We start from the raw sequence: 26445 nt of genomic DNA, 5'->3' as shown, positions 1-26445 counted from the left end.
CCCACCCACCCCCCCCCCCCCTTTTTCCATGGTTTTTGGCAGGGTTCGTGTTGCGAAGTCGTAATCTTTCTATGTTGTGTTTGGTGTTGTGTGTTCCGTTTGTTTGTGTTTTAGGTTTTTTTTTTTTTTTTAGTTTGCCAAAGCGTGGTCAGTTTGATTTATGAGTTTGAATGTACCTTTGGTATCTTTTACCTCTCTTCTATTTAAACAATTATACATTATGTAATAAACTAAACAGGAATTAATTTATATCCTAGTTTAGAATTCGAAATGTAAAAGTCCTGCATATAACTAGGTTTTGCATTGAAAAGTCTATTTATTTATAAAAATTAGAAAAAAAATCGAAAATACAAAATCATTAAACATTAATATATATTCAAAACTTGCATATGCCTATCTTTTGGTAGATTGAAAATTATATTGTAAGGTAAACGCTCTAGGTACAATTGTATCATCTTCGGCCTCTCGCAATTGGAAAATCAATTTAACTACATTATTTATTTTTTCTTACAACGGTTTAAATATGAATGCAACTGATGTAGTAAAAGACAATCCTGATATTTGTCATGTCGGTTTGGATATGTAAAAGCTAAAAACCATTTTTTTTTAGTCAAACAGACAAGATTTCACCAGAAGAAGCAGTTGAAAAATTGCGTATCATTATTGAACTTTTGGATCATTTTTTGAGTAACAGAAACTTTGATAAGGATTTTCAAGAAGAACTATCTGCAGCTTGTCCCAACTATACGGACGTTTTGCGGACATATAAACGGGATTTGCTCAAAAACGATTGTGGTATTGTTATTGCTGGTGAGTAAAAGTAACAAACAATATGTGTTTTCATAACTAGAAGAAAATTGACGGACATGCTGAATTTGTATATTTGTTTTTCTGTTGTACGGTAACATCTCTATTTCCAGGTTAGAAAATGGTTTGGCGCTAGCAAACATTCTGAATACCGCTAAATTATGTTTGTGTCTGTTCCGAGTAAGGAGCTTTTTATTTAGAGGTTATGTAGATCATATTTTTTTCTTTTATAGTTTTGAACATAAATCAGGCTGCTTGTTTTCTTGTTTCACATTTATCATTTAGGGACCCCCTGTAAGATAGTATCCATTATGGGTTTTTCCCATTACTAAAGGCCGTAAGGTGGCCTTTAATTGATTGTTATTTGGTCTTTGGTGGAAAGTTGTCTCATTTGCAATCAAACAACAGGTTCTTATTCTTATATGAATGTATTTGCTCTTATAAAACAACCTTTTCCTTAAGCCTTGGTCACACCTTAACGGATAGGTCGAACGGACGCCTAACGGATAACTTTTTTTCAATCCGTTCATGTCCGTTAGACGGCTGTTCTTATCCGTTTGACGTCCTTCCATATCCGTTGCATGTCAGCTTGGCGTACGTTTTATCCGTCGACGTCCGTTTTGTCCGGTTTAAAATGTTGAGTATGTTCAAAACTTTGACCGGACGTCCAACGGATGAAATGTCTATTGAACGTCCGGTGGGCGGCCGGTAGGCGGTCGGTAGGCGTCCGTTTTGTACAGTACTCGTCCGTTTTGTACGGTACTCGTCAGTTTCGTTTCCATTTTGTATCCGTTACGTGTTCGTTATACATCCGTTGGAGGTCTGACAGATAAATTCACCCACGGACTTCAAACGGACGTCTAACGGATAAAACAGATGTTAAACGAATGTGAAACGGACTTCTACCGGACATATAACGGATAAAACGGATGATGAACGGATCTGAAAAGGATAAATGCCAATAAAACATTTCGCGTCAGAAATGCCAATTAGGTTTTTTAAGGTTCATGAATTCTTATTATTCATAATTGATCTTAGAATAAGGGCACGTCTTCACAGTCAAGCTGCTTATTCAGGCCAGATACTAACCTTTGGTGGCATTTTGAAGAACAAACCAAAACCAGTTACACAGAAACAATTTGAATATATATGCGATTTACATGTATTATTGTTGTCGCCTTTAATTTTTCCGTATATCTTGTTCATCTGTTTTATCCGGTATGCATCCGTAATGTGTCCGTTTTATGCGGAACTCGTTCGTTGGATGTACGTTCAACATCTGTTCTGTCCGTTACGTTTCCGTTTCTCGTACGTTGCATATCCGTTGTGTGTCCGTTATGCATTCGTCACGCGTCCGTTTAAATGGTCAGTACATCAACGGACTCCCAACGGATAACAACTTTGTCAACGGACAACTTTTATTTTCGTCCGTTCGTGCTATCCGGAAAAGTGTGACCGAGGCTTTACATTTTCCTTTGCCCTTTTCTTTGTGATAATTGTTAATCGTACGCTAGCTAACATTTCCTGTCAGTACCTGGCTACTTGTCTATTTATACCTCTGGGGACAAACAGTCAACCAGCAAAGGTATTTAGTGATAAAATTAACGATACAAATTTTACAGTACCAAATGCATATTCCGGCAATGAATGTAAAAATAACTGCATCAATTTCATTTGTCCAACGCGCTTCATGATATGTTTTTTCAAGGAGTCAGAGCTTTTACATTGGGGATTTCTATTCCTTAATTTGAAATAATTTTCAAAATTGTATAACAGCAAAGTTCAATCAAACAGTATCCGTATCTTAATGCCGTTACGCAAGTATTAGTTGCTGGACTTTGGAATCAGTTTATTTAGCTACCAATGGTTTTTTCAAACTTTTTACATCTGAGCATAGTTTTGTGTGGACGTATCGCGCGTCTGGTGTATACAAATGTTTTTTAACCTTTTACCTTTGGATGGCTATTATTCGTTTGTTTCTCTGTCCTAAATTTTCTCCCATTTATCTGTTTATTTATTGTAACCCTGTCCTGTAATGTGGTAGTTTTAATGTTATAATTAACACTGCCATTAAATCGGGAGGTTTGGCATGCCACAAAACCAGGTTCAACCCATCATTTTTTCATAAACTGCCCTGTACCAAGTCAGGAAAATGTCCATTGTTACATTATAGTTCGTTTCTCTGTGTGTTACGTTTCTGTGTTGTGTCTCTGTTGTGTCGTAGTTCTCTCATATTTGATACGCTTCCCTCAGTTTAAGTTTGTAACACGGATTTGGGTTTTTTTTTCTCTATCGATTTATGAATTTCGAACAGCAGTATACTACTGTTGCCTTTATCTTTCCAATTTTCATCTTTATTCTCTAATTTTGACCGATTTTGTACAATATGTTAAACAAGTCTGTTTCATTCGTTATTTCAGGAGTACCGGTTTAAAACATGTATAGTGTATATAACACACAGCACGCATATAAATCCATTAAAAAGTATTTCGAACATGATTTACCTAAAGAAATAAAAGTAAGAAAGTAAATAATGGAGAACAATAATAGAATATTGTTAACAATTTTAAATCAAAGAAACAATATTGAAAGAAATCTAAAATTAGTCTATATATAAAAGTATAATGCAGATTGGAGCATTTTTTTCAATTGTAAAAGAACATTGAAAGTTTTTAATATGAAGGATTTTTCCGTTTTCAATTTATAATGTCCAAATAAAAAAAAAGTGAAGTTGAACTATATATGAAAATGAAACTGAAACAAGTAACAATTTCTTGGAAAAACAAATTTCGGAGTCGTTTCTAGCTTACTGTGCAGTAGGCTTTGCTCTTTGTTCAAGGTCGTACGATGACCTATAATTGTTAATTTTTGTGTCAGTTGGTCTCTTGTTTGGAGTTGTTTCAATTCGTATGAATTGTTGAAATATTTAATTTTTTTCATAAAGTGTAATCTTCGTTTTTTAATATCCTTGAAAAATGGAAAATGAAATATCATGAAAATTAAAATTTCGAATATTCTCTTTATCAAAAATGAATTCATTATTTTTTTTGTTTTAATTTATTTTATACAAGTTTTCTTACAATTGCATAGCACTTCTTAAAACCTATTTCCCTGAATAAAATGTCAAATGATTGGTGTAAATGTACATGGACACTAAACCTTTTTGTGTCGTTGTCGTTCTCGTGTGCCTTTCTATTTCAAATTTATATCAAACGTATTTGTTTTTCTTTACTAAGAAATATATGTTAACTAAGTTTTTTTCATGTTAAATCTTGTATTTTAAAGGCGAGACTAGCGCAGGAAAAACTACATTGATAAATCTGCTTGTTGGGAAAGACATGTTTGTCACCAGCAACATTGCAGCTACTGGGACAGTATGCAGGATTCGACATTCAAAGTCAATGAAGATAAAAATTTATTCTAAAGACGAGAGCCTCATTGACGAAGAGATGGCTGGTGATTTAAGTGGCCTTAAAACTCTCATAAAGAAATACACCGTTGTTGAAAGAAATCCTCAAGAAATGGTGGATGTGTTTCTTCCTGTTCCAATACTTAAGGTTATTTATATTCAAATATTTAAGTGAACACTACATGACATAACATCATCTGTTAAGCTCGATAGCAATTGTTAATGAACGCAATTGTATCAAACATCTCTCTCATTGGTATATTAAATGTTGCATAACATAATACTCAAATTTATCTAAAGCCTTTTAAAAAGACACATACAATTCATTTTAATTCTTCTATATGCATGTATCACACTCATTGTGAATTTCCAGGTACACCAATTAGCCATAACTGAGTCTATCAATTTCATATAATACATACTTTTGACATGCATGTGAAGTTTTATTATTATTTTTGTATACCATTAGAGTTCTCTTATTCAAATCTGTAATTGAAAGCTTTTAATCGTTTGTAATGGCTGAAATCACGGTTTTTTGTCCAGTACTTGGAAGCATGCACCAATATAACCTTTAATGGCTTTATTAACTGATATATATATATATATACAAATACAAAATGACTGAATAATAGCAAACGATAAATCTTACGTGTCGATGATTCATATAATTATAATACAGTTCACTACAAAATATAATATATAACAAGTCTCAAAGGGTACAACATCTCCATAATATAACAATTAAAAGAACAAATGTTAAATATTTCGAATAACAGATATCCTTCATCAGTATAATCACGATGTAAAATGAATCAGATCAATCTGTTCTGATAATTAAACTATATCAATCTTGAATTCTTTACAATAATAAAAGTGAAACAGTTTCACCCGAACATCGTATATAAAGACGCTAGTATAATTTAAAACTTTCCAAAAAACGACCCGAAGACATGCCTAAATTAAAAATAGTAATTAGAGATATGAACTGTCACAATTCTAAAATTATAAAATGACGTCAGTTAAGATGTTACAACAATTGCATGTAAATACATTTCCAATAAAGAACACTGATTGATCTAAGCTGGTAAAATATGTCAAACGGAGGCTGCGTATGTATCTTCCCAAGTAGTCTAAAAGTAGCAACAATCAACAATAGATCTATCTAGGCTGGGATCAATAGATATTTTTGATATTTACATATAAGAGTTTCAAACTTTATAGTGTTAGTTTAGCAGAAGCTGTTGACCTCTTAGGACCACCTGACTTATCTGGCAATATTATTTAACTTAACGCAAATATCAACCTGAACGCTAAGTTGTTCATTCAAAATTAGTGACACTCTATTGAAAAAGGATATCATATAGCATAAAAAATTCTATCAATGTTCAAAAAACTTTTTTGACTTCAGGGTAATGTCATTATAGTTGATACACCTGGTATTGGTGAGAATAATGAATTATGTGACATCCTAATGGATTTTTTACCACACGCCGTCTCCTTTGTATTCATTATCAACGCCAAGAATGCTGGAGGAATACATGAAGATAGGGTAATGTTAAAAATATGATATGATAGAAAATAAAGAAAAAGAATATAATTATTAAACAATGCACAAATTGTTTATTTCCCGTTCAGTGATCACAACTGTGTGACAAATATTATGAACACCAACAGACCAGAAAGAGGTCCGCGCTATAGAAAAATGCACAATAGTCTATTAAAGACCTTTTTAAAAATGCATTTGAAACTTCTAAAATTCTTGGAAAAATATCATAAATAAATTTTAAAGTAAAGAAGAAGAAATCATAATAAACGACATTCCAATTACATTTCAAAGAAATTTAGGTTAAGGTAAAGTCGCAGTAAATGGGTATGTCACAGATTTTGCATACAATTTGCCAAAGTGTCCTTGGAAAATAACTAAAAATCAAGAAAAAAATAATGCATTTATCTCTTTTATTATCTGAAATTTTCCTGATTAAATATTTTTCAAAATAGGTCAACATATAGATGGCACTTGAAATCGACTACCAATGTTTTTAAATTTGTCCTTAAATCATCAAAAGCTGAAATGCAAATGTTGATACATGTAATTAATATTGGTACGAGTAGAATGTCAAGAAAGTTAAAATATCGAATTTCGAAGTCCAAGACCTCAGCAAGGACTTTACATTTGATAATGAAACTATCGAGATTGAATAATTCCGATAATGAACGCGTAACTATGATACAAGTACGAATCTGTTTTACTAATGAATATCAATAAATCTTTAAATTTGATAAACAAAAAACACATTCGATTGCCATCCACTTTCCACAAAGTCGTCAATATCTGAAACACCTGCTAGCACGTTTCAATTTATCCTTGAAGCTGATAAAGGTTATGACCCTTAAACTCAGCAAATCATCTTCTTAGATCTTTGGCATTTACACTGTTATCAACAAAAATTATAAAAAAAGGTCCGGAAAAGTTTGAATTGCCAAAGAATTAGTGAAATAGATTTCTGTTTTAATGATGTCAAACAATAATAGGGTCATTTTTCACGGTTTATATTAATCAAAGTGGTGTTCTAGGTAAAAATCAACACCACAACACGTCAAAATAAGCGTAATGTCGTCGCGTAGAAGGCCGGAAAACGTCAGTTTCAAATGTTTTCACTGCCAACTAGGTAACAGATTGGTTAATAAACAACGACAAGAAAGTCGGTGATCATATGATTGTTAAAATCATTAACACGGAAATGTATGTATCATCAACATATATCTATTTTCTTTTCAATCTATGCATTTCACATTGGAAATATGATGCTATTAAGTTATCATTAATCACCGTAATAGTTCTACGATCTAGAGTTGTAAACAAAGTGTTACCAAAAAACTGTAATATAACACATTTACTATTCCTTGACCTTAAATGAAAATGAGGAGAAAAAACAGTAAGAACAAACATACTTGAAAAAAAAGAATCCCAACAAAGTCCTAATGATGTTGGAAAAAACATGATATATGTTATAAGATAAAATTGAGAATAGAAAGGGGGAATATGTTGGAGAGACAACAACCCGACCAAAGAGCAAATAACAGACGCAGGCCACTCATGTGTCTTCAATGCAGCCCGGAAGCGTGCTTCACTGGCCCCTAAACAAAGCTGTAAACTAGTTCAGTGATAATTGATATCATACTACACTCCAAGTTATATATTGAAGAAACAGAAATTAAAAATCCTACAAGACTACCAAAGGCCAGAGACTCCTGACTTTTGACAGGCGAAAAAATGCGGCACGGTTAAACATGTTTTTTTTTTTCAGATCTCAAGTATTATGAACGAAAATACACGCATAAAAATAAACAAAAATAAATTAAATATAATTGAAGTTTGAATTTTCCCCGTGACCGACCATTCATGGGCAGAATCGTAACTTTGATTATATCGAAAAAAAGGGTTTGAAATTGAAAGCCAGGAATACCTGAAAAATATAAAAAAAAAATAACCTAAACAACATGTGGAATTTATATTAGAGGAAAAAGAAAATTGCATCGAATGGGAGGTGTGTTCCTTACCACACGAGGATGGGCCATGGATATGATCCAAATAGACTCGTCTATTCATCTAAACAAATCAAAAACATGCAAAAGATTTTCAGATCGGAAAACGATAACTAGAACACAATAGTCAAATGGTAGTAACCGAAATATGATATCAAATATAATTGTGAATATGTTTTATGTCTTAAATAATCGAATTATTGACTATTGAAAAGTGGTTTACTACTGTTTCCTATATAAAGCAAGATGTTCTTATTTACGATGATTGCGAATGGAAAAATTTTCAAAATTTTATTATCTTGATTACTAAAAACATGGTCTTAACTCGTCAGTATATATAATATATATATACTAGTTCCAATACAAAAATGATATCCTAAATCAAAATTTATTGTTTATATAAAATTCTAATATAACAGAAATCCTATTTTCTTCGGAAAAATGAAATTCATACAATAAAAGATGTTTAGGACGAAATAGCGGAAAAAAATCTGTGACAACTTCATTGAACTTTGTAAACAATATCCTTAAAGAAAAAAGAAACTGGATAACGGAATGGAAAAGTTTGAAATAAGCTATACCAAAAGCGTTCAATGATATGCTAACAGACGATAACCTATAACCCACCACCCCCTCCCCCCAAAAAATTGTAGTGATTTTTATTGCATCTTTATCTAATTTAAAAGGTTGTATTTTTGAACGCATCCTTTTTGTGTAATGAAAACGAACTTAGTACAAATATATGGGTTTTTTTTCTTATTTGAGTCTGGACATTTATCCCTGGGCGACTGAACATTGTACATACAGGGCTCCTTGTGTATATGATCCCCTCTGGGTTTTACAAAGTCAATTACTCCGGTGTTTTTTCAACAAATGTATTTCATGTTTATATATAATAAATAGAATATTTTACTAGCTGGTCCTGTCGACGAATCCGGTATCGCCCTTTCTTGAGTTTATGCATTGTTATGAGAATTCCTCGGCTCTTGTTTGTTAATTCGATCTCCAAAGTAATTTAAAAAAAAATGAACTGACAAAATCAAACGTTATCAACCAACGGAAATAGTGAAAAACAACTGTCATGTTCCTGACTTGGCACAGGCACTTTCCGAAGAAAACGGTGGTTTAAAATTGGTTATATTGCTAGCTCAACATTCAAATTTTACGACAGTTGTATATTGACAGAATTGTGTGAGCAACCCACATGAAAATCTTAAGGATATATGCCTTTAAAAGACGACTATACAGTAAAGTGTTTCAACATCGTTGAAGGCCTTACGATTGCCCTTAATTGCTGATATCCACTTTATTTGAACTTTGGTGGACACCGTATAGCGAGTTATTTTCGCGGGCTGCAAATTTGTGCTTATTTTTGCGGATTGAAAAAAAATCGCCAACATAAATTTCGCCAATTTCAAACGGTACATGCAAAGGTACAAAAGTGTGGAATCCGTCAAAATTATAACCGCCGAAATATTTCGTATGCCTTCAATAAAAATCACGAAATTCTAGACCCGCGAAAAAAAACCTCTATACGCATGATACGGTATTAGTTGTATCATTGGCAATCAACATCAACTCTTATCCTATCTTGAGTCTGTTCATTTCGATAGTCTATCATAAAATGAGGTAACTGTTATGGCCTCCCTAACATCATTGTAGAGACATTAGTTGTCAAAATCCAGATATGGTGTACTAATTTTTGCATCTCATGTTTGTGGTATAACATCTTTGCCGCAAGTTTATTATTTTCAGTTAAGTATTAAATCAATAGTAAGATCCATTGTGTTACAACTTGTGATCAATTTATTTGGCAATCGTCAATGACAGGGATTTGTAAGAAAATCAGTTGTTCGACCTGCTAGTGAAATGCTTTTAGTTTAAATATAATTTTTCATCTTTTGGTCTTTTGGAAAATAAATTGATCGCAAGATGTAGCAAAATGGATATAATCATTTTAGGATAGACTCTTGAATTTTAAATAGTCGAGATTGTACGAACTGATTATTTAAACCGGAGGGAAAATATAATACAACCCCAAACTAAAAAGTTCAAATTGGAAACAAGGTTCAAACCTATAATTGCATTGCATGAAAACCGCAATTTGTATACGTGTGCATGTGAAACAAATTTCGTTAAATAGTTATCAAAGGTACCAGTATTATAATTTAGTACGCAAGACGCGCGTTCCGTCTACATAAGACTCATCAGTGACGCTCATATTAAAATACTTATAAACCCAAACAAGTACAAAGTTGAAGAGCATTGAGGATCCAAAATTCCAAAAAATTGTTAAATACGGTTAAGGTAATCTATGCCTGGGATAAGAAAATCCTTAGTTTTTCGATAAAATCATTGTTGAATAAACAGGAATTTATAAAAATGAACACATTGTTGACATTCATGTCATTCATGTCAACACCGAAGTATTGACTACTATGCTGGTGAAACCCTCGAGGCGAAACGTACACCAGGGTTAAAAAGGGGCCTAATACAGCACAAACAACATTTTTTAAAAGACCAAAAGGGTAAAAACGTAATTTTAGAAAAACGCATTTGACTAGCAGGTCGAACAACTGATGTTCGTAAATCCTTCTGACTGCCATTGACGATTGCCAAATAAATTGACCACAAGATGTTAAAAAAAGAATATTATCATCAATTCAATACTAAACAGAAAACAATAAACTTGCGGCAAAAATGTTAACCACAAACATGAGGTGCAAAAAATAGTACACCATATCCGGATTCGAAAATAAATGTCTCTTCAGTGATGTAAGAGATCAAACCTGTATTTGGAAGGCCATACAAGTTACCTCATTTTAGGATTGACTCTTGCAATGTACAAACTCGAGATAGGATAAACAAACGAAAAAATATAAACAGGTCTAAATTGAAAACAACGTTCAAACCTGATTGCGTTGGATAAAAATGCATTTTTTTTAAGTGTGCATGTAAAACAATTTCGTTATAGAGGGCAATTTAATTTTGGATGTAACGCGTCTTCTGATTAGCTGACGTTATTTTGTTATCAGCCAATAAACATAATTTAGTCATGTGACCGTGACGTCATCAACGTTTTTTCATGGTTTTCTACTGTTCAAAATGGAATTTAGAATTATTTTTTTAAGAAATGACTGTACTATTTTTTCTGTCTATTCGAAATAACATAAAAAAATGTGGTGCACACTGTTAAATAACTCGCTACGCGCGTTATTCAGTGTGCACCAAGTTTTAAATTTATTTCTTCATTGACAGAAAAAATATTACAGTCATTCCTTAAATGGTTAAGTTGTAATTATACCTTCGTAAATGTAACGGCCGCCATCACCACGCCATATCCGTTTATCAGATGATATCAGATATGGTCCTTATGGCGTAACTGCAATCCTGTTCCCTTTTTACCTAATGTGACCTATCGAATAAGACTTATTACCGGGTTCGTAGTAACATTCGTGTTGCTCAGTCTTTAGTTTTCCATGTTGTGTTTTTATGTTCTTTTGTTTGTCTGTTTGTCTTTTTTCTTTTTTAGACATGGCGTTGTTAGTTTACTTTCGACTTGTGAGTTTGAACGTCCCTTTGGTATCTTTCGCCCATATTTTAAAATCAATAGAAGAGCTTTGTAACCCTGGATTCGTATTAGATAATTGTACTTTTGTCTACCACGTTTATCACGACCTCAGGTGAAAAATCAAATAAGAACGTTCAATAATAATACAGTTTCGAAATTTTAAATAACAAATCCGGCCCTTTCTCGTTACTTAGAAATGAACATAAAAACATGAAAATATCACCTTTTTGCTTCTTGTTAATCCAAACTTCATCAATCCATATAAAAAACAATAACAGGTTCATCTAGATGCCAGCTCAACATCTCTGTAAAATTATGTTTCTCACATCGTTTCAACCGTAGAGGTAAAATACTAGATTAAATATATAAAAACAGTGTCTTCAGATATAGATTCTAAAAAAATTCCTACAACCTTTTAGAAAATTTTGGTCACAATCATAATCAGCTTACAAAGGTACCAAACAAGTACATGTACACGAAATATAGAAAGCAAGGTTTAATTTGAATTGATAAGAAGATTGACGAACGGACAGATCTATCAATTAGAATATCTAATGAAGAATTCGTAATCGTACAATTGAAATGAATTTTTGGTATTTAGTTTCCTTAATTTGATTATTTGTTTGTTTGAAAAAGAATGTATTAATTTGATGTTGTGCTATTGTTATAAGCACTTAGTTCTATAAAATAATATAATAGAAAAAAATCCTAACTCCTAGGAAAATTCAAAACGGAAAGTCATTCATCAAATTGTAAAATCAAAAACTCAAACACATCAAACGAATGGAAAACAACTGTGACTTCGTACTAGCATTTCATTTTTTCGAAAATGGAAGGTGGATTGCTTGCTAAACCTCACGTTATGAATAAATTGTTAGTATCTAGGCTAGAGTTTATAAAGACACTCCACAACAATATTATATTTTTTTTTTAGCTTTTGCGAATTTTAAAGACTGTAATTGAAAAACAGAAAGAAATGCCATGTTTTGAACCAGAAGATGTTATATTTTTGACGAATCAATGGGACATAATCGATAATATCAAAGAAGATGGAGATGAGGAAGATGAACACACAAAGACATGGAATAAAATTCAATATAAATTGGCAGAAGGATGGCCATGTTTCCATGCCGATCGTATATTCAAAATCAGTTTGAAACAGGTAAAAAACTTTCAAACATTTTCTTAGCTGTATATTAAGAATAAATCCGTTATCAAAATGATTTTTTTTATCTATAATGTTTAAATGTTTTGTACCAAAATTGAAACCCAGTAAAATTTTAAGATTGATAATACTATAAATATCAAATATCATGTTGACGTGTCGTTTTGCATGGATTTTGTTCGTCAATGTGTTTTATTGGGCAATGTCAGTTACGTAAAATCCAAGTTGAAATGGCACAAAGAAAACAAATCAAAATACAAAGCCTTATTCAAAATTATAATGTAAAAGAAGAGAGGGACGAAAGATACCAAAGGGACAGTCAAACTCATAAATCTAAAACAAACTGACAACGCCATGGCTAAAAATGAAAAAGACAAACAGAAAAACAATAGTACACATGACACAACATAGAAAACTAAAGAAATAAACAACACGAACCCCACCAAAAACTAGGGGTGATCTCAGGTGCTCCGGAAGGGTAAGCAGATCCTGCTCCACATGCGGCACCCGTCGTTTTGCTTATGTGATTACAAATCCGGTAAATAGTCTAATTCGGTAGGTCAAATTCATGAAAGGGAAGGGGATTGTAGTTACGACGTAATCTGTTATAGATAGACTATCAGTTTGACATAATAAAATTGAACAATTCTGTTACTGGAAATATTACTTTTATCTCTCTTCAGTAATAATATTGATAACTATCTCACTATATATCATCTCTCTCGGATCTCTCTCGCATTCCCTGATATACCAAATTACAGGCGGTACACCGACGGTTTCAAAGATAGGGTACATCATGATTCCAAAGATATACCGAACAGTGAACTTGTATAAATTTGGCAACGTTCAAATAAAAAAAGTTGGCGGTACCCTATTGAAATGCAATTAGAAATCAAACTACCAAAACGAAAATCGCTAAACAATGCTGAATATATTTATTTACAAAATTTCCAGAATAATCACAAATCTCTTCTAATTTTGTAGGTTGGAGAAGGCTTGAACACGCATACTACAAGGGAGTTTAAAACATTTAAGACAATGCTTGATGCAACTATTGAAAAGAACAAAAACAAACGGGTAGAATATTATTTCAGGTAAAGTAGACGTCTCATATGTATGATTGTATGTTTACACAAGGGAAATGAGCTTATTTTTTGTTTTTTTTTTAACGTTGTTAGGAAATACGAATCGATTCTTTACAAGCAGAACCAAATACAATGAAAGTCCCAACTATGTATTGGCTTCCGAAGCTACACAAAACACCGTACAAATATAGATTTATTTCGTCTTCAAGCCATTGTTCCACTACTGAATTTAATATTCTTCTTTCCAATACACTACGTACAATCAAAAACCTGATAATAAACTGTTCAGATATGGCATTCGAAAATAGTGGAATTAATTACTTTTGGAGTGTCAAGAACTCGTTGGAAGTACTTGATAAATTGCATGCTTATATTTGGTGATTTTGAATCTGTTCAAAGTTTTGATTTTTCTACCCTATATACCACATTGCCTCACATTCTCATTAAGAAAAAAATCACACACCTATTTAAGTGGATACTTAAAAAGTCAGAATGTGAATATATTTGTTCAAACTGTATCTTAAGGTCATTTTTTAGTAGCAATAAATAAAAAAAACTATGTCTATTTGACATGCTTTGATACTATATCTACCCTTGAACTTTTACTAGATAATATTTTTGTTCGCTTTGGAGATTCCGTATATCGTCACGTTATCGCAATTCCAATGGGGACTAACTGTGCAGCATCTATATCCATATCATTAACAGAAAGCTTAATACTAAAATGTATTATAAAAGAGATGGGTTTTTTTCCTATCGTGAATTATTCATTTGTAGATGGTGACGTTCACTTGTAATATATCTCAACTTCGCTCGTGTATGTAAAAATGTTTTAGATTTTAACGAGAGACATTTATGTATTACTGAAAAATTATTACACCAAGGTTTTCGATATCACAAACTAGTCAAAACATTTACTAAATTTTATCATCGGTATAAGGACATCATTCGTAAATATAGCTCAACATGCATACTTCTTATACACTTAGGTATTTCACATCCAATGTTTCATGGAAATATTCTTTATAAAGCACAAACATGTCAGTATTCACCTCAGAAGCTAACAAAACCTTTAAATCGACTTATTAAGAAGGGACATTAAAGATTGCATATTTTGGCTTTAATATTGATTCACTTATAAGGTCTTTGCATCGGAACTAAACACATTTATTTAAAACAGTTGTTGGCATGACACGGGCTATGTTCTTTTCATATATTTTATGATAGTATGACACTAAACCCCTTAACGGGGTTGTGCCTGATATTTATATGATAAAGACATCATCTTTCAATCAGTTTGATTGAGGTCTGGAGCTGGCATGTCAGTTAACTGCTAGTAGTCTGTTTGTTATTGATGTATTATTGTCATTTTTTTAATTTTCTTTGGTTACATCCTCTGACATCAGACTCGGATTTTAATCTGCGTATTGCTATGCGTTTACTTTTCTACATTGGCTAGAGGTAAAGGGGGAGGGTTGAGATCTCATAAAAATGTTTACCCCCCTTTCCGCTTTTTTGCGCATGTCCCAAGTTAGAAGTCTCTGACCTTTGTTAGTCTTGTATTATTTTTAATTTTAGTTTCTTGTGTACAACTTGTATATATATATATTTATTTGGGGGCCAGCTAAAGGACGCTTCCGGGTGCGGGAATTTCTCGCTGCATCGAAAACCTGTTGGTGACCTTCTGCTTTTGTTTGTTATATGGTCGGAATGTTGTCTCTTTGACACATTCCCTATTTCAATTCTTAATTTTAATCTGTTATCAATTTTGTTTTAGACAAAATGCTACATTTTCAAATTTATTGAGCATTTCAAACAGTGTGCTTTAATTGAGGGTTTCGAATGAAGGTTTATTATAAAAAAAACAAAAAAACGATCGGATTTTCAAAATGTTTAAAGGTTAATTTATAGCATTAAGTTGGTGTTATCTTCTACACACGTTGATTTTTTAAAGAAATTATTTAGAAACTATCAAAGTTGACATCACGTGACCTTACATGGCTATTCTTTATATATTCAGTTAAGTCACTCATCTCCCTGTGATTTCAAGTAGTTATTTATCCCTTTGTTTTCAACTTTTGAACTTTGATGAAGGTAAATCCAGAAAATTATGTGGGAAGCATTTAATCTATTTTTTTTTTCATTCTGCAGATGTTTTGAATCGTGAAACGTACGCATAATGAAAAAATAGAAACAGTCAAAAGCACATACTTTTAAAAAAAATTTATATGTCGTAATATTTCAGTACACCAATACTCAAATGATACATTACAACAGAAGATAAAACAGCATACGATATTGGAATGCAAAGGTTACTAAAATAACCACATTCAGGAAATTATAAAACTATATCGTAATGTTTTGTATCTTTATCTAATTTGTCTCATCAGCATATTATCAAGTAATATCATATACTACTCTGCATTGCTTCAATTAGGTGTTTGTTTTGGTGTTTTTAACGCGCCACTTTCAGCGCTTGATATTTCGCGGCGGCAAGTTTTTTTTTAATGAAGCCATGATGCCCGGGGAGAACTATTTAAAATCAGTAAGAAAATCAGCAATTCTTGTCAACTAAGATTGGAATCAAACGCAGCTGTCACCTGCAGAACTCAAACTAACAACATATGTGTTGACAAAATAACGGCTATCTTTGTTTAATGCAGGTTTATACAAAAGTTTGCTATCAATGCAGAAATGGGAATTATGTCACGAATACATCTACTTGAAATATCAGACGACGACAGAACGAAACAAATATTAAAGACAAAAGAAACAATTCAGAAATTGAAAACAGTAGCACAGGAGGTAATAAATAGTCACAGAAACGTTTCTACATTTTCTATCAGTGCTAATGTCATGGTTCCACAAAAAAATAAGATTTTTTTTTATTCTATTAACCTATAAATAGAAATTTTGTCATTATATCTGCACCTGTTGGAACACATATTTTAAACCCTTTATTCCGTAGGAATAGATACTGGTGTACTAGTTTAAGTGGGGAAAACGTATATCCAAGTATTTCTTGTGCTTAGAACTTATATTGTGAAGGAATATCTATCACATGACAATTGGTTCAAAAGACTACTCATGTCAAGAGACGGCGATTTCTGATATGCATGTATCACCCACAACGCCAATTTAGACTCAGCAAAAATATCAAAGTAAAGAATAGGACATTTTCAATAACATAACAGATTTGATGACCTTTCTGGTACTTTTAAACAATATAAGACTTCAAAAATGACTATTCACATTTGAAAATTTAAGCTCAACTTGCTTTTCTTAGGAAATAGATAACACAACTTTTTTTTTTTTTTTTTTTTTTTGTAAGAGTTTTTTCTACCTTGTTTCACTCTTTACAACAATCCTATGACAACTGTATATGAATATGAGGTAAACAGACTTTATTGATACCTTCCCCCTTCCCCCCCCCCCCAAAAAAAACGAAGAGAAGACAACAGACAACGGTGACGAGATTTCTTAATAAGACGTGCACACGAAAAGGATGCTGTGTAAAGCCATTTTTGAGTCTTTATGTTTTCGTTATTTTTTCCAAAAACGAACAAAATCTATCGAGAACAAAAGCAATGGCTGGAATCTTTTATATGTTAGACTATTTTTTTTTATATCTTGGAACGGAATTCTGACGACAGCAATCATTCAAAACAATATGTTGTCTAGTGAAAGAATGGCGATATATATATAAAGAGAAGGGTTTCCAATATTTTCAGAGTCTTGATAATGTTTTCAGGTAGTTTTGAAAAGTGTATACTAAAATTACAACTGTGAAAAGATGGACTTAACTGTATACAATGCATATAGCTTACAGTGTTAATAATAACCGTCGTTGTATTGAAAGTATTCAAACGATCTTTTAAGTTGAACTATTGTTAATGTTTTCGTTTCTTAATGATTGGTACATGAACTGTGATATCTTTGGTCACGTTTCATTTTGAGTTGAGGTCCGTATTATCAAAGAATGTTTACGGTTAATGTTCCTCATCCATGCATGATAGCATTTTTTAGATCCATGTAAAATGGAGCGTTTTTATGACGGAAAGCGCAAACTATAATTTTGAATTTCCTTTTTGTAATACCAATTTTGTAATCAGCTTTCAAGAGGTTGGAAGATTTTGAAGGGGAACTGAAACTCGTAAATCGTAAAAAAAAAATGACAATGCCACGGTAAAAACGAAAAACGATGAAAAGACAAGCAGTAAACTAATAGTATATAACGACTGAACAACATGAACCTGACAAAAAACGGAAGGGGCTGAATTCAAGTGCTCCGAAAGGGTAGGCAGATCATGCTCCACGTGTGGCAAAAGTCGAGGTTTCGAAACATGACTAGCTTCAATTCGTGAGTCTCACCTTATCTCGATTTATTCGCCTTTTGTTGAATTACATATTTGCAAGATCAATATAGACATTTCTAAAAAAAAAAATAATAAAAAAAAAATATTAACCAGATATAACGATCTGATGTTGAATAATTTCAGAATACATTTCTTTCTTAATCAGTTTTATATTTTTATATTTAAAATATTAGCAAAGATTAAAATTGTATAAAGAAAATTGATGTAAAAACTCTTTTTTTCAGAAATTGAAGGAAGCAAAAGAATACAAAACTGAAGTGATAAAAAAATTAGCAGAACAATTATTAAGCTATTTACATTCAGATAATGTACAAAATGACATTTTGAACCCTCCTTCACGTAAACGAATCAACTTGGAGCCGATAGTTTCATTTCGAAAGGAAGTCCTTACGCGAATTAATATGGGTATTAGTAAGTGGTGTGCAGGTGAAGATGTAATTTTAGTTATTCAAGAGATCGAATCTAAAATAAAAACACTTTTATCAGAAGTTGAATCAATTATTCGTATCATTGATGAAGACCTCGCTGGCTTTTCCAGATCAATTCATGATGTTTCTTTTAACGTTTTCAAACAATCAGCATTACGTATGACCCTCATAAGCAACGGAAGTTGTATTATTGAATTAGTGAAATTGGTACTTAATCGACCGTCTTTAGATAACAGGCAACTTATGAAAGAAAAACAAGCTCACAACATGTATAAAGCGTGTCTCTCAACCTTAACATTCGATCACATTCGAAGTTGTTTTGAGGATAATTTTGGAACTGAATATGACAGTGTAATTTCTCGATTTGAATTTGAAATTCTACAGAACACCATAGGCCTTTATACTACAATAAATAAAAATCTCTTTGAACTCTCGGATAACAAAAAGAAAACACAGTCCTTTACAGTGCTGCATGGACTTGTAAACGAAATTAAGACTAAAATTGATGAGTTCAAGGCAGGAGCACAATTATAGAATGCACGGTATGTATAGTGTCCGGCTAGGATCGTGGTTTATGATTGAATCGGTCCATTTGTCGGGTGTAGTTCGGTTTTTTTCGAGTGATAAAAACTGATATTTTGTAACTGTATTAGTTTTTCACATGACTACCCATCTTATTTTGAATACTATACATGTTTTGAGCAAACAAACAAAGAAGCAAAATGTCTTTGTATTTAACCAAAAATTTCAGTGTTTAATACTGTCCGGATTTTTTCGTGAGCAACTGTGAAACCGTCCGGGTTTTTAAACAAAACAGAAAAAAAAGGTATTCTTGACCTTTAAAAATGACTTTTCTAGTTCATAACTGTATTTTAATGAATGAATACGTCGATCATAAATAACCCCTTTTCAATGCAATGCAATTTTTTTGTTCGGAAAACGTTTTACCACAATTTTCAAATTAGAAATTTTTGGATCCTTTATAAAAAGGTCTTAGAACATGGTGCAGGGGGCTCATAATGTTTTCAACTTTATTTCATGGTACTTTTGTTGTGGCAGTTAATAATGTTTTTCGTGGTGAACCCCGGAGTTTTTATATGGGACGCATTATTTCGTACCTTTGTCTGTCCGTCCATTCGTACGTCATCAGCATGTCAGACAATAACTCAAAAACGCTGTAACCAATTAACGTTGAGGTATCCTCCCTTTCAAATTGTACGTTCCGAGTTGTGGGATTTTATTAAACAAACTAGAGGCTCTAAACCTTGGTCTGTATGATGCAATATACATTAAACAAAAGACACTCTACAACATTAAAGACACGAATAGAATTCATGAAAAAATCTCTGTTTTGATTATGGTGACTTGTTTGTACATCTCACTTCACTTAACATTCTTGCTGTTTACTTTTGTCCCTATCTAAGTTTGCAATTTCAGAAATAGGGGTAAGCCTAAACATAAAGAAAAACGGTTTTGAAATGGTGTTACCATTCATTTTTGTAATGAGTTTATGTATCTAGGGTTACATTTCATTACTCTTTTGGCTAGTAATTTTGATACACATACATTGTAAGAGATTGTCAGTACAATGAAAAACAGCAGTATATATCATTAAATAAAATACACGATGACTATCATAACCATGAAACATTATTGACCTTTAAAACTTATGTTGCAAGTATTTTGAACATACATATTTGTATATATGTAGAGAGAATATTGAATGGTCAAAATATTGGAAAAAATTATTCTGATAATTGCATATTGAAAATATGTTATGACGATATGTTAACTAGCTGTAATAGAAAACTAAATGATAAGCAGAACTGGCGATCTAAGATTGAAGAAATTTTGGGCAAATATGGCTTTAACTTTATTTGGTTGAGTCAAAAGGTAGATAATGTAGATTTTTTTCTGAAACAATAAAAAGACAGAATCGTTGATACATTTATATGCAAAGTCAACGCTTTCTTTGAAGTCAAAAACAAATGTCAATTATATAAATATATTTTGTTGTACATATATTTTACAGTTTTACTTAGACAAACAAGTGAATTGTATATATAAACCTTGTATTTTTAAAAGCCGTATTTGTACACATAATTTGAATATAAAGACAAGAAGATATTATGATATACAGGAAAGATAGATAGTGTATTTATTGTAATACAAGTTCTTTATCATTGAACTAGTATATATATTTGTTTAGGGGCCAGCTGAAGGACGCCTGTGGGTGCAAGAGGTTTCCCTGCATTGAAGACCTATTGCGACCTTTTGCTGTTGTCTGTTCTATGGTTGGTTTGTTGTCTCTTTGACAAATTTCCCAATTCCATTCTCAATTTTATCCATTGAAGACGAATTTTAATTTCTATTAAAATGTAATAAATATACTGACATTAAGAAAACACGTATCAAACAATAATTTCGAAGACACCTCTCTACTTATAAATTGATACATTTATATCTGTACAAAATATTAAAGAACTAAACAATTTTGGTAAATACTTAAAATAAGCTGAGAAACTTTTAACTATTTTATGAATTTCATACTTGACGTTACTTTTAAATGTATTGAGTGAATTATGTATTTAAATGTAGTTTACATTTTATCATTTATAGGTCTGTTTATGTCATATGGTCCATGTATAATTATTTTGTCAAATATTGTATATATATATCCTATAAGCTGTACTTGCTTTTGGAATAAAGTATTAGTATAATCTACAATGAACGTGATCCAGTAGTTTTAGAGAAGATTTTTGTGAAAGTTAACGGACGACGGACAACGACGGACGTCAAGTGGCGAGGAAAGCTAAATTGACCCTTTTTGGGCCAAGTGAGCTTAGAAGGGTGATTTTACAATATCAGCAAGTTGTTAATTGATATATGAAGATGTGGTATGAGTGCCAATGTGACAATTCTTCATCCAAGTAATAATTTATAAAGGTAAACCATTATAAGTCTATAAACATTCTACAGCACGGAGCTTTTGCTCACACCGAACAATTACAAGTGTAAAACCATTCGAACTTGGAAACCAACTGTCAAATCTATATAATAACTAAAAAAGAAACACTCATGAACCACATAAACAGACGATAACCTCTAAAGATCAGATTCCTGACTTAAGACAGGTGCAAACAATTGCAGCGGGATTAAAAGTTTTAATGTTACCAAACCTTCTCCTTTTTCTTAAACAATAGAAAACATCACAACACAGAAAGACACACTATAAAATATTAATTGGAATGACTTTACTCAATCAAACAACATATTTGTCTTATGGTTGTGTTAAGGTAACACGATGTCGAATGGCATATCTCCCGATTTCCAAAATTTTTGGCATACGTGTACTTTGAATCGAGTTACATCGGAATATGTAATAAAAAATTGGGGTCACCATTTTTGTTTTTTTTTGTAATTTTCATAGGAAAACGTCAATTTTGGCGACAAATTTACTTAGGTATATAGGGGAAATGCCTTTTTGTCGGCTTACCTTTTTAGATTTTCGAATGGATGGCTATTTTCTTATATACGGAGAAAAACAAAAAACTAACATAATATCCAGGATTGCATAGTGAATCCATACACGTATAGAAACTCATATGTCACCATCCTTGTTTTTGAAATAAATGGCTTCAAAGATGATCGATATGCCTAGAATTTGACCAAAAACGTGTGACGTTATGGTGTACGGAATATAACGTTATTCCTTACTAGAGAAATGGAGAAAAAAATATGTGTCGGGATCTGAATAAGTATATTTTATTTTCATTTCTCCTGTCGACTGTCGTAAAGTTCCTAGTAATGCAATATAAAATTCTACTGAATCAGATATAATTTTATTTCGTCCTGCACATGGAATTTCACTCATATGAATTAATATCAATATCGTCCGATTTTCACATCAAACGAGCATATACTTGAAACTTGCGTGAACAGGTTCCATGTGAATCTTATGATAATAGTTCATGCATAAATCACCGGAATTTTGTACACGTTAAATTCACGTAAATATTTGAAATAAAATTATTTAAATAATATCTTTGTTTTAAAATTTGATTAAAACCATAAAAATACCTTCAGATTTTTGTTAAGTTTACGTAAACATTAAATGAAACATTTCACGTGCGATTCATCCAAATTACTGATTTTAAACTCCATCATATTAGACAATGGTGGTATCATTACTGCATCCCGTGATGCAGAAATATAGTATTTTAAAAAATTTGATTCATTCAACAGTTTTTGAATTGCTCGGTTTGATGGTTGTTTAACGTTCAGGGGCAAATAGTTCATGCATGTTCGGGACGATACAATACAATTTTGAAAACAGTTGTTTATAAAAGACACATTTGATGCACCAGTCAAAAAAGATTAAATATTCTGTTTTTTGTGAAAATTATGAGGTAAAATAATGATCATGATAAAATACACATTCCAAAAAATAAAATAACAAAACTCCAAGAAAAAATCAAAACGAAAAAATCCCTTATCAAATGACGAAATCAAAAGCTGAAAAACATCAAAAGAATGATAAACAGCTGTCATATTCTTGACTTGGTACATACAATACATGTAGTATAGTGTACTCTGCGTGGTGTAAATGTGTTACTTGTTTGCTTAGCAAGTCGGACAAACCTTGCAAACTGTTAACCCGAATAATTCAGTCGTTAAATTCCGCTTACTACATTAAGTAAGTAGGAGAGATCGATTGCGGGAGGGACTAAATTATTCGGGTTAGCAAACTGTATGCAAAATTTCACAAATTTCAACATTCTGTCATTTGTGAAAAATTATTCACATAACAAATCTTGAGATCATATATGCATTCTTTATATAAGTAAAACAACTGCGAAATTTAAAAGTTCCATCTTGAAATTCAACCTGTATCAGATGTAAGCCGGTGTCTGTACTCTGTGTGCCTTTGTATTTTATCAAAATGCCTAATCCAGCAACCTGTCATGACAACAATAAAGAAACTCCAGACGATATGCGCACTTATAATATGAGTAGTAACACCAGGTACATAGTTTAAAAGCTGAAGCAAAACTACTGTAGTTCTAAATAATTAGCCAAATTATATTAGCCCTATATATATTAAGTGCGGGAGTAACGGTCGAACGGACAAATGTAAAACAATATGATGATACGTGCTCTATAAGTAATTTGGTGACAATGCATATTTTTGAATATGCAGTTCATATAATGGAATGGTAATTTGGAGATCTGAAATGTAGTAGCAATTTAAGAAGGATATATGCATTTCCGTCATTTCGTCTTTGGTGGAAAGTTGATTAATTGGAAATTTTACCGCATCTCCTTATATTTCATAATGGTTTGAATTTTCTAGAGAAGAGCAAAAGTTTTAAGACTTAAACTAATATTTACCAAGAGACTGAAATGTTACTGTGACAATTATACTACACATACTCAAAATTTTCCAACGTTTACTAAAACTACAAATAAAAAGTGTAAAGATACTATTCCAATTAGCATTAGTCACGATTTTCTTGATGTCTTCAAGGTGTCGATGTCAATTAATTAATGCCCAGCTGTTGATACCTTATAAATTGCATATCACATATCTCCATTTATCATTCTATCAGCCAATTTTTGAGCAAATAACATGTACATGTACACAAAAAAAAATTATTTGTACTTGTACTTTTACAAATAAAGTCTCATGTTACCCCACTTCCAAAATGAGCAAGCGGTAACATAGATATTTAGTTTTGCATAACTGTTCAATTTTGGTCTTCCACGCGGTCTGCGTTTTAACTTTGTCGAATTTTTTGAAAAAATTTGAGGCAATGATTTAAATTTTAACAACTAAAGTTCCAAGTGACGGGTGTAAATTGTAGGATTGATTGCTTTGATTATTGGTTGGTTAACGTCCAGTGGAAAATAGTTCATGCATGTTCAGGACGAGAACAAGTTAACAATAAATACAATAGGTAGGTTTTGCAATAGAGGCAGGGCATCCGCGATGATGGTCGGGAAAATTTAAATTGACGCGATACATGTATATATATACTTGTATACTTGTTCTAAAAACTAATCTTAAGAAAGAAACTTTTCGGGCCTTTTCCGACGCCTAGTATGCGAGCAATATGGCCCTCAGAGCCCTAAAAGGTAACTTTGTTAATTTTCTTTCAATTGTTTTGTCTCCCAACTTGTACATGTACATTATTTCCAACTCAAAACTAAGAAAACACCGAATACCCATGCAAGCGTAAATAACCACGAATATAAAATCTAAATGATTTCAAGATCTAGCTATTTTACAGTCTCTTGCCGTTTCAATAATAAAAAGTCAACCGTTTGCATGTAAATTTCGAGAAAAAAATTATAACGGAATCAAGGAACACGGAACCGGTCTGACTACAGCCAGCCCCATTTATCAACTTGCGATTGTAGACGCAAGTGGATACTCGGGGCTGGCTTTATTCAGACTGCTACGGAACCTGAATTTTGTTATTTTATTTCTGCCGAATCAAGTGCCTATGTATTTCTCAGCCTTCGTTAACTTTCTAATGTTTCATTCCGATGTTGCTGTCCGTCCTGAGTAGACGTGGTTTATACGATCACAAAGCTGGCACTGTATTTAAAAATATTTCCAAAACTATATCGAATTTACTCTGTACAGACCAATGAATTTCAGAGACTGTTTACACATGGAACACATGTACAGGAAAAGTTATTCGGCTAAATAACCACTTTTCTACATTCCATACAAACAAACTATTTTCTGTATGATTTTCAACGTCTGCTTGTATTGTGCTTTTCTCCCTAATTATATCCGTATTCTCATCCAAATAAATTTCAATTTTGTCCGAGCGGTGATTTTGATGACCAAGGTTTACTTTTATAAATTGTTATTTGAATGGAGAGTTGTCTCATTGGCACTCACACCACATCTTCCTATATCTATACCAAGAATAAAAATAAAGTGATAAAACTGTGTCTGTTATGTATTAGAACATATATAGATAAAGCGTGCAGATGCTTAAATATCAAAGAAATAGAATATTTAAAAAGTAAAGAAATACTTTTTAAAGATTAACAATGAGCAGAATGATTGCCGGAAAACGATAAAACAATCTATGTCAAATAACCGCTACGTATTGCATCAAAACTCTCGGCACTCTGCATCTAGGAAAAGTTACCGTTTAAAATGCCTCACAATACCCGCTGCATTGGCTTATATGTGTGAACGTTATTCGATAACGTCAGGAACGATAACTCATGGCGTAACGTCATTCGGTATCGTGTTACCTTAAACAACATTTGTGAATCGAAAAGGCGGATTTAGGGGGGGGCAGGGGACCCGACCCCCCCCCCCCTTTTCAGGGAATAATTTGGTTGCTTCACTGAAGCGTGACCGGAGCTGGCACCCTCTTAGGCAGTCAGTGGGCCCCTACTTATGAAAAATTCTGGATCCGCCACTGAATCGTTGGTCAGTAATTTGCACACTACATCTACATCGTTATAACCTTTGAAAGTCAACAATGACCTAACGAATAGCCAAAGTAAATCAGATTACCACATATTTTCGTATCTCTTTTTCGTATCATACCCTGTGCAGTGTAATACTATAAATGTCTTTTCGAAGAAATAGATAAGCCACAACCATAAGAGAGCCAACTTTATTCCTGAAATCGCAACGGTGTATCATTCGCCCATGGCGCAGCTGTTTATTAAAAACGGAGTAAGAAACCTACTGGACAGTAGAGAAAAAAAGAAAAAAATGCTATGAATTAAAAAAAATCTACTTAAAGAGGTCTGATCCCTGCCCCCACAAAAAAGCATTAATAACAAAAAATAAACACACACTTAATCCTACCAGTTTTTATTCCCATTGACAATAGAATTTGAATTAAATTTCATATATAGTTTACAATTAAATGAATAGTTCATTAGCCTAACAAACTATATGAACGTATGTCTCAAATTTTCTATGCTTACATTAGATTGTTGACATCATGAATATATATTGTACAAAAAGTCATGTAATTCATAAGGTCATGGTGACAAAAAAAATATATATACAAATGA

General features: G+C 32.4%; 1 protein-coding gene across 1 annotated transcript; it reads left to right on the top strand.

The window, feature by feature from the left end:
• The first annotated feature begins 625 nt into the window (after positions 1-625).
• On the top strand, positions 626-21114 carry LOC143043544 (uncharacterized). Its single transcript, XM_076215808.1, has 8 exons — positions 626-810; positions 4093-4364; positions 5625-5765; positions 12268-12495; positions 13483-13592; positions 16247-16388; positions 18184-18929; positions 20597-21114. Exons 2-7 carry the CDS (start codon positions 4146-4148, stop codon positions 18919-18921), a joined length of 1578 nt encoding a protein of 525 aa, XP_076071923.1. The 5' UTR covers positions 626-810; positions 4093-4145; the 3' UTR covers positions 18922-18929; positions 20597-21114.
• The last annotated feature ends 5331 nt before the right edge of the window (positions 21115-26445 follow it).

This window comes from Mytilus galloprovincialis, chromosome 8 (assembly GCF_965363235.1).
Source record: "Mytilus galloprovincialis chromosome 8, xbMytGall1.hap1.1, whole genome shotgun sequence".
Taxonomy (NCBI): domain Eukaryota; kingdom Metazoa; phylum Mollusca; class Bivalvia; order Mytilida; family Mytilidae; genus Mytilus; species Mytilus galloprovincialis.
This window is presented reverse-complemented; position numbering and strand designations above follow the sequence as displayed.